Source organism: Tupaia chinensis, unplaced genomic scaffold (genome assembly GCF_000334495.1).
Source record: "Tupaia chinensis unplaced genomic scaffold, TupChi_1.0 Scaffold000574_1, whole genome shotgun sequence".
Classification (NCBI taxonomy): Eukaryota; Metazoa; Chordata; class Mammalia; order Scandentia; family Tupaiidae; genus Tupaia; species Tupaia belangeri.
The window spans coordinates 1,861,821-1,871,766 of record NW_006160088.1 but is presented as its reverse complement, the minus strand read 5'-3'; the positions used below and the strand labels follow the sequence as shown (position 1 = coordinate 1,871,766).

Sequence of the window (9,946 nt, the reverse complement as noted above, 5' to 3'; positions counted from 1 at the left end):
TCCTGCTGACCGCCCCTTGGTTTTCCTGCACATCCTCTGTAGCAAGGATGAACCACAGCAGAACTACGGAGACGCAAACTGTGAATGTGTCCAGTCACACCCTGGCAAATGGAGAGCGTGAGCTCACAGAGTTAGGCCAGTCACAACGCCTTCCTAACCTGGGAGCGGGTGACAGGCCCCGAACACACCCGAGGCTCTCCTCGTATTGTCAGGGCCTGCCCGCACAGAGCCATCGACCTGGTGCTCTGAACCGTTCACAGGGCGCTGAACTGCAATCGCTTCCTCTCCTCCCGGTTCCCGGAACACCAACTTTTAAATTCATGCCAGTTCGATTGGAACAGTAGCAAATTTCATGGAGTAGCTAAAAAGAAGAGCAACAGCTGGTACCTCAGCATTAATAATATAACAAAGGAGGAAGAGAGAAACTTTTCATTAGTTACTTTTTGATGTCAATTTATTATTTATCCCTTCGCCCATATTCAAACAGGCATGCAGTCATAAAACATTCAGAAAGACCCTCTGAAACACGCGTCTGTTTCACCTCCGTTCCTTTTCAGAAACCTGGAAAGCAGGTGCCCTGGCATTGCTAATATAGCGGTTAAAAAAATACTGGCTGTATCGAAAATATTGCTGGAGGATCGTGACTTAGAGTGTAGCTTAAATTTTACGAGAGGCCAGTAGGCACGCAGGCTACTACGGTTTGTAAGGGAACATTGCATGTAAACGAGTAAAGCGCCGTTTCCCGATTTCCGACTCCTCAGTGAGTACTGTGCTGTTTGAAACGACAAAGCCCACTGTTCAGTAATTAGCATCTTGTCAGATCTTTCCAATCAACACCAGCACGCTGCACCTGGTCCTAGTTAAAAAATACATGGTGAGCAATTCTGATCCGACCCCCGGGGGCCTGCCGTGCTCAGAACCAACCTGCCTGCGTGCAATAATTACCATCCACCCAGAATAAGGCTTCTTCATCCCGCAGTTCAGAGAGATTTCGTCCAGTCCTAAATGACCTGTCATAGCCTTTAAACTTCGCTGATAAATGTCTATCCTCGCGATGCAGGCATTTCCTTTTCCCCAAAGAAGGACTCTCTTCCTGGAACAGAAGACTCCTCGGATAGAAAATCATTGTAGAAGGAAAACAAATAAATGGAAAAGTGCAAAACAAAGCAAACCGGAAACGCTGCAGCCCCCTCCCGCCAGGAGCTGTGTGGAGAGCCTGGCGGCCCCTCCCTAGCTGGCCTTGCCCTCCTGGCCCTGGGGGCCTTTGCCTGTCGGGGGGCCGTCCTTGCTGTAGAGGTTGTGCTCCTTGATGTAGGCGATGACTGCATCAGGGAGCAGGTACTTCACGCTCTGCCCCTGGCTCAAGGCCCGCCTGATGTACGTGGCGCTGATCTCGTTCTGCACGGGCTCCCGGGCCAGGTGGATGTTGTGCTGGTACCTCCGCAGGATGGGGGATTCCGAGATGTACCCCTTGGGGTCGTGACCCGCCCGGCCCACGCACACCAAGCCAAACTTCTCCACTATCTCCTGGATGTGTGCGTCTTCCCAGAGGTTCGGGGTCTGGAAGGTCTTCAAGACGTCCGCTCCGCAGAGGAGCTTCAGCTCAGGCACAGCTGAAAAGACAAGGGTGGGCCCAGCCACGTTACAGGGGTGGTCGCGGGGAAGAACGGCAGGCTCGTGTGGGAATTCACTGAGAACTCGGTCTCTCCGTGTTAGTGACTGAGACAGAAAACGCAGGGAGACGAATCTGACGCTATTTCAGGGTATACAGTTGTAAGTAATCATTTAATCAATATTGCTTTTGTTTAACATTGGCAAAGTGCCAAGTCAAACAGAAGAGGTTTTTTTTTTGGTTTTGTTTTGTTTTTCAGTGTCATAAGTTGCTTTTGTTTAACATTGGCAAAGTGCCAATTCAAACAGAAGAGTTTTTTTTGGTTTTGTTTTGTTTTTCAGTGTCATAAGGGAAGTCTGTCATAAACTGTGTCTGCTGTGGACCAGACAGAGACCGAGCGCTCTAATGCTGGCCTTGCTGCGGCCCACATCCTGTTTTCTGAGGGAGGGAAGGCTATTAAGCCCTCTGGAGCCAGCAGGTGGTGTGGTGGTTAAGGGTGCTGGACTCCCACATGGCTGAGTGTGGTTCGAGTCCCAGACCTGGTGGCTTGCTTTCTCACTTTCTCTCTCTCTCTCTCAATTGCTCTGTCCCTCTCTGGTCAAATTAAATTAATTAATTAAATTAAAAAAAAAAAAAGCCCTGAGACCAAGACTGTCGACCTTGGACAAGCCGCGCCCTGCATGAAGTCTACTCCAGCCTGAGTGTTACCGGCACTTTCAAATACAATCTCATCATAAAGATTAGGGCAACCTTAAGGTCTCCAAAACCCCAGCTTCTCATTTCAGGTTCCCATAAAACAAAGCTCTTGAACAACTGATTGAGGTGGACAATCCTTTGGAATTTGTTCTAACAAAATGCTGACTGTGGTGATAAACATAGTATCTACAACGTATTGGGTACTTACCAAGGCGGTTTTACTAAGGCTCATGCGTGTATAGGGCCATTCGAGGCCCAGAATTCGTTATGAGGGAAGTGCAGAGCCCATTTTGCAGAGTGGTGGAGCTAAAGCACAGAGTGGCCAGTGACTTGCCTGAGGTCACTCAGCTGGGCAGAGAATTCACTGATGAGCCTCTAGAAGGGGCATTAGTAAGTGCTGGGCTCTGCTGCCGCCTGCTGGTGGGAATCTGTATGTGCATAGGACCGAGAAGCCCTTCCTGGAGTTCTGGGACCAGACTGACTTCCCTGGCACTGTCCTTCTAGAGTGGGCTAATCTGAAAAGGGGAAAACAAACAAACAAACAACAACAACAACAAAAAACAAGTCGACACTAGAAGCAAGCTGCGGGATCTCTGATCTCTCCAGAAGCTGATTCCAGCAGAGGCCGGCTCCTAGGGCGCTGGCATCTCCCGGTCACCAGCATGCCTGCTAGGAGGGCCTCAGGGCTGGCACAGGCAGGGAACCTCGTGTACACAGCCAGCCCCGCTCCTCGCCTGCAGACCTTTCAAAGGCGCTGGACGTGGACCCCAGAGATGGGTTTACAAAGGGGCTCTGGACCGTCTGTGGAGGGAAAGGGAGAGGCCACAGGTGTCACAGAGAAGTCTGTGCTCTGCCCTCGTGGGTTCACGCTGACCTCTTCTCCTCTGGGCCTCAGTTTCCCCATCCGTGAGACAATGGGCACTGGGTTCGTTTAAAGCCACAGATATAATGACAAAAAACACGCTCTTAAAGACTCTAGCAGGATAATGTTAGCGTAGTAAGTGATATTCAAACACCCCTTTATCCACTCCTGTGTGAGTTCTGCTGGTCACAAACTTGATTCGAAATCTGGTTCTGCCATTCAATAGCTCATCTTGCGATCTCAATTTTAAAATGAGGATATCAATATCCTTACTTTATTTTGGACTTGGATTTTATTAATGTAAAGTACTTAGAACAGCGCTTGGCACAGAGCAAGTTTGGTATGTGCCCTATAGCAAAAACCTCTAAAAAAAAAAAGCGTGTTCAGCAACGTCCCTTCTCATTAATCAGGGCCAGTCTCACTGCTGACACGTCAGTGTGGGTTCGAACCGTTCTGCATCTGCGAGCTTTTGCTCTAGTTCCTTACTATCGAGCTACTGTCGTACAGAAGAGACCAGAGTCTGTCTTTCTAACAGCTGGTTTCCATGTGGCCTTCCTGTGGGGGAGGTTAAGTGATGCACATTTAATTCCATGTCCTCCTGGGGCACATCCCCTCTGTTCCCACAGGTCAGAGAACAGAGAAGACACCCATTATTCTTCCGGTGGATTTCTGTGGGGACAACTTCTACATATCAGCTTTAGAATTAACCAACGTTTGATTCATTAACAATGACAGCAAGCCTTGCCTAGAGGGGACAGGTGCCCCGATGCCCCTCACCCCCCAAATCAAAGTCGTCTCTGGGAGGCTGGTGGTGACAGCTTAACTGTCACAGGAACATGTGCCCTAGGCCCACGCAGGGCAGTCCTGTGTTCAGGCCGCACAGAGAGTTCACATCTCCCTTTCAAATCCACTCACTTCACCACTTACATTTTCAGACTGGGTGACTCTGCCCAAGTGTGTCTAAGATGCAGTATAAAGGCGGCTATTAGGACTGTCCTAACAGTGACGTGGTGACATACACAGGATGTCCGGGGCGTTCTGGGGCAGTGTGTTCTGCTGAGGAGCCATGGGCTCTGAAAAGCAGATAGAGCTGAAACGAACATGAACTATGATGAAAGTGCCACCAGGACCTTTAACTCTGAGCGTCAGGCTGCCTCACCGCAAAGATATCAAAGAGCACCCATCTTGGGTTTGAATTTTGGGTCTTCTGGGACCCTGGGGAAGTTATTTAAGCCATGGGCCTATTTCTTGAGCTGTAACATGGGGGCAGTGAAACCTCCGGAAGTTATGGGCGTTGAATAATGCAGAGTAGGCAATGCAGATTTCCTGCCTGGCACAGGGCATCGATGTGGTCTAACAGTGAAGCCTGGCATGGAGCCCCGCAGACACACTCAGATGTGCAGGACTTGTGGGTCTAAACAGCAGGGCCCACGACATGGAGCAGGCCGGGCATCTAATGGGCAGCACCCGCCTAACCACCCAGGGCTGCCTTGGAAGAGCCCATGTAAAGCGGAAACAGGCCAAGTGCCTGCTCAGTTCCTACGGGCAGGGAGTCCTCTGAGCACTGCAGAGGGGGTTCAGCCCCGTCAGCCAAGGGTGGGGAACCCTCACGGAAGTCAGAGTCGGCCGTTGTGGGGCTGGAAGGGTCGCCCACCCCCAAGTGTCACTCGAGCAGCCTGTAATGCAGCCATCCAGAAGGCTCTGGTGAGCCTAGGAGGACTGCAGATCGTGGAAGTGATGGCAATGCAGGGCTTGGGGAGCCGGAAGGCCGTCAGCCTGTGATCCGCAACCCCAGAGCACAGCGTCACATACTAAAACGCACAGCGCACAAACAGGCCTTTAGAAATGTGTCACTAGTAACTGCGAGCCATCTCATCAGAAGCCAAGCTTAGGCGGAGAAAAACTGCACATTTGTTCTTCTTTTAAAATAATTTGGTGTAGGGTGTGTGTGCTTGCCAAATAGAGACAGAGAGACAGAGAGAGAGAGAGGGTGAGAAAGCAGTCCCCGGGGGATGACCACGCCACAGTCCTTTCTCCTCCATTCCCCTGCACATGTGCCTGGCGTGTTTTCCAAGCTGCCGGGTCTGGGACTCGAACTGCGCTGTTGGCCAAGTGGGATCCAGATGCTATAACCACCAATTGGCCCCCACCTTTCTTTTTAAAAATCATTCTAGTTTTTTTTTCCTCTCCTTTCTGATTACAAACATAAAATCTGTGTTTGTTAAGGAACATATGGAAGATATGTAAGTATTTAAAGTAAATACCCAAACCTTTCAAAATTCAGGTGTATTTCCTCAGTCTTTTCTATCCATGCAGTCATGCAAGTAGGCGAAACCTTTTCTGTAGACGTCTGTCCTGCGTATACAGTGTGACTATTTACACACTTCTTTCATCTTAAACATCGAATTTGCTTATTTTCTGCCACTATAAAAATGCCCATGGTAAGCATCTTTCTGCATACATCTTTGTCCCAATTTCTAATTATTTTAGCTGGATTTCTAGAAGGGGAATTTATCAAGCAAAGGGCATGAAGATTTTTAAAGCCTCTGATATATTTCGGTAAACTGAAAAGACTTAGAATCACTCCGTGTAAACTCCCTTTTTAAGGAGTTACTTTAGAAAAGAATGAGATGAGTAAGATTGCAAGGAGCAAACTCGGCATTGCAGGGCCAGTAACCCCTAGAAAATAAATCCCAGAAGAACGCTGGGTGGGACTGGGCATGGACGGAACCGAATTAACGAGAGCACCTGGCGTCGGATTCACAGGGAGGGTGGCTTCTGAACTGGGCCCACAGCACAGATAGGTAGGTTTTCAACAAAGGAGCCAAGAAGGGAAAAGGAGGGTGGAGCGGGCCAAGCAAACGGCGGAGACAGGGATTCTAGAAGCATCTGCAGAGCGGCGGGACATGAGAGGCTGGGAGCTGCAGCGTGGTAGCCCTTCCACATCACTGGCTGCTTCCTGCCTCGGGGTGCCACCATCCTCTGGCGGCGCGGAGGGCCCACACTTACACGGTTTCCTGCCTTTGTGCTCCCGCAACCTCGATCAACTACGCATTCTACAAATCCCAGGGCAGGTGTCTCCTCTTCCATGTCTGCGCTCACCTCCACTCGGCCCGTTTCTGGCCCAGGGCAGGTGCTGGGGCTGGCTGGCTGTGGCCTCAGCCTGTGCCCACGGCCGGGCCCAGGCAGGCACTCAGGAGGTCTGTGGAGCCCTTTCAGGAGTGCTGCTGGGTCAGAGACGATGCAAAGTGAAAGCGGAGGCTGAGAGTGGATGCTGGCACCATGCTAACGGGAGGTGGAGCGAGGAGTGCACACGGGTAACAGAGGGCACGGGGGCCAGAGGGACTCGATCTACGTTATGTGAGCTGATCATTCAGAAGACACTGCAGCTCCTTAGGTTCTCACTCAAGGGCACAGTTCCAGAAACTGGCTGGAAAGCCACTCCCCAGAGTGTTGACGAGACATTCAGATCCCAGGACCTCATGCCCACTTAGGTGGTCCGCAGAGGCCTGGGAAACCGTGTTTCTAACAGCTCCACAGTTGATTCTGCTGTGAGCGAGCCTTTCAACAGCACCTGAGGCTGCCGCGTGGGACTTTCAGAGCCTGGTGGGATTTCCAAGTCCTTTTACAGGAGCGTTTCCCGATCATGTTCTGGGGAGCACTAGTTCTGAAAAATGCTAACAGGCATTTTTTTTTTTTTAAAGAGTCTCATGATTAAAAGTAATTAAGAATGGCTACAAGCTATTTCTCTTTTGTGCAGTCACAATGCACATGGACAGAGAAAAGGCTCTGAAAAGTCCTGTGAGGGGGACCAGCAGTTAGTGTAATGGCTATGTCACTGGATTCCTATGTAGTCAACCACGGTTTGAGTCCGGGACCCGGTGGCTTAAACTCACGCCAGGCACGTGTGCTTGCGTGCCCAAGATCCTGAGAGGAGAATGGAGGAGAAGGGATTATGGTGTGGCCATCCCCCTGGGGGGTGATTTCTTGCTTTCTGTCTCTCAAAACCTCTCCAAAAAATAAAAAAATAAAGTCCTGTGAGGTGTGTCTAACCTGGCACTGCGCTGAACCCTTCTGATCTGGTAGTGGTGTTCCTTCAACCAAAGTTGGGAGACCCTGCAGTAGAAGATGCTGTAGACAGGCCTGCTGGAATTGTGGCCCAGTAAATTCCTGGCTCACATCACACCCTGCCCTCCGCATCACATGTGTCTCTGCATATTTGCACGCAAAGGCAATGCATTGCCCCAGGACACCAGGGCTGCTTCTACTCCGAAACCACAGCCAGCAGGTACTCGCCAAACACCAGGTCTCAGTGCAGACACTGACAGCGTGGAAACCCAGGGTCACACGTTAGGAGGATGACTGAGTTCTAAAAGTAGGCTGCTTCTTTATAAACCATGGAGTAACACTGCTGTAGAACATTGTTCATGTTTTACAGCTTCATGGTTTGTATTCAAAAAGGCCATCCCTTAAGAAGAACCACAGCGTCACTCACCAGCATATCCCCATGTGGCCCTGACAATAAACCGTGTTATAAGCACAAGTCAGAAAATTGCAGCGTGCGCTGGAAACCAGCAGTTAGTGTAATGGCTATGTCGCTGGACTCCCACGTAGTCGACCGTGGTTCGCGTCCCGGACCCGGTGGCTTAAAACTCACGCTGGGCGCATGTGCATGTGTGCCCAAGATCCCGAGAGGAGAATGGAGGAGAAGGGATTGCGGCATGACCATTCCCTCTGGGGGGTGATTTCTCGCTTTCTGTCTCTCTGTCTCTCTCTCTGTCTGTCTGGCGAGCGCACACGCCCTATAGCGAAAACCTCTCCAAGAAAAAAAAAAGAAAGAAAATTCCAGCGTGGGCAATGAACAATTTACTCGGGGTGTTGGCACATTGTCTAATTTGATCTTTTGACCTTGGAAGGATCATTCCAACCAGGCGAGCTTCTAATTCCTTCCTTGTAGCTAGAGAGAGCTATAGAGAAGCCCCCATCAGTTCTCACGTGAATCCCTGACTTCTCACTCCCTACAGGCCAGAGGGGAGCACCCACCTGCGGGGGGTGGGGACAGCGCCTTGTCGTGGTCCGGGCCTTCCGTCTGTGGCAGAGATCTGAGCAGCTCGCCATGGTGATGCCTGCGGCGCGAACACAGGGGCTCAGGGCGGGCCCGTCCTCCAGCCCCGGAAGCCACACAGGGTTCTCACCCCCTGGAGTCTCCACCTGCTCCTATCCATTCCATAGATATTTGTGGAGGGCCTACTATGTGCCAGGCACAGTGCCCAGTACCCAGAGGACCCATCTGGGTCCTCTAGAGAACCTTGTCCAAGACAGCTCACTACCCTTGGCACAGTCCGGGTGAAAGTGAGGAAGTTAGCATATTTCCATGCCTTTAACATTTTCCTCAGTATTTCTCACTTAAAAAAGGAAAGGAGTTGGGACCAGCAGATGATGTCATTGTTATGTCGCTGAACTCCTAGTAGTCAACCACAGTTTGAGTCCTTGGACCTGGCGGCTTGAAATTCACGCTTGGTGTGCGTGCCCAAAATCCTGAAAGGAGAATGAAGGAAAAGGGAGTGTGGCATGGCCATTCTCCCTGGGGGGTGATTTCTCGCTTTCTGTCTCTCTGGCGAGTACAGGCGCCATATAGCAAAAATCTCACTCAAAAACAAACACACAAAACCCAAAAAAAAGGTCAGTGTTCAGCAGGGGCTAAGGCCAGGGGTTACCTGCATTCAGGACGCAGACATGTCTGTGTAAAGCAGGGTGAACAGCACAGGTTTTTTGAAGGGAAGTGAGCTATACACACTAAGCGCCAGCACGGGACATGCTCTGTAGCTAGCTCTCAAAAGGGACACTCGCTCTTATTAGAGCCAGGGTTCTAGAGCGCAGTGGGTGATGGCTCACAGCCGGGGCTCGGAACCCGATGGCCTGGGTTGAACCGCAGCTTCTCTGCCACCTGGCCCTGTGACCCTGAGTGAGTGGTTTCGGGTCCCTCTGTGGATGGTTCTGCATGTGCCAACGAGGGATGATGGCGGTGCCCACCTCTGCAGGGTGGCTATGAAGACGAGAGGAGCGGGCACACACAGAGGGCACCGAGCAGGTCCAGTGCGATCAGGTGTGCCAATTTGGCATGGCCGGCTGTTAGCAACCCAGCTTCTGTCAATCAAGAGGTACCTGTGCCCCGGTGCCACCTCCTTCTTCTTCTTTTTAAAATCAAACGCAGGTAATCACTGCACACCCTTTCTTGTACCAGTTTGATCTTTCATCTTCCACTTACTAGCATTTACTAGAGCTTTACCCGGGAGACAGTGGTGCCCGGGGAAAAAGCGCATGCTTTGCAGCCAGACCAAGTGGGGCAGGGTGAGCTCTCCGGCTGGTATGACCCTGGAGGACTCACTGACCCTCAGAGCCTCACTGACTTCACCTGTTCACTGGTCGTCAAAGTTAACACTGGCCTTGTCTACACTGTGTCACAGGACCAGCAATGAGAAAGTGCTTCTATCCTGCCGGATGCTGGTGATTGTGATCCTGGAGAGGGGCACGGTGTGAAGGCTAATAAAGGTCTAGAATTAGACTGCCTGGGTTGGGATTCTGGTTCCAACCAGTAGCTCTGGAATGCTGGTTTTTTCAAACCACCCGCCTCCAGCTTCCTGACCTCTAGAACAGGGGTAGTAACAACAGTGCCTGGCTCAGGGAGCTCCTGTAAGGAGTGACCAAAAAGCTCAGAAGACAGAAAGCGCCCAGGACACGCCAGCTGTTATTACCACTATGCTCATCACGCTCAG

General features: G+C 51.0%; 1 protein-coding gene across 2 annotated transcripts in view; it reads right to left on the bottom strand.

Moving 5' to 3' along the window:
• Window positions 1-453: 453 nt before the first annotated feature.
• The window catches only part of NMNAT3 (nicotinamide nucleotide adenylyltransferase 3), a 142,087-nt gene continuing 132,594 nt past the window's right edge, over window positions 454-9,946 (bottom strand). The window contains exons 4-5 of one of the 2 annotated variants that reach the window (XM_006158172.2): window positions 8,214-8,296; window positions 454-1,613 (exon numbers count right to left, since the gene is read on the bottom strand). In XM_006158172.2, the coding sequence (XP_006158234.1) occupies window positions 1,231-1,613; window positions 8,214-8,296 (466 nt within the window). In that variant the 3' untranslated portion in view covers window positions 454-1,230. The remainder of the gene's footprint in view (window positions 1,614-8,213; window positions 8,297-9,946) is intronic. The other variant, XM_006158173.2, reaches the window with a different exon arrangement.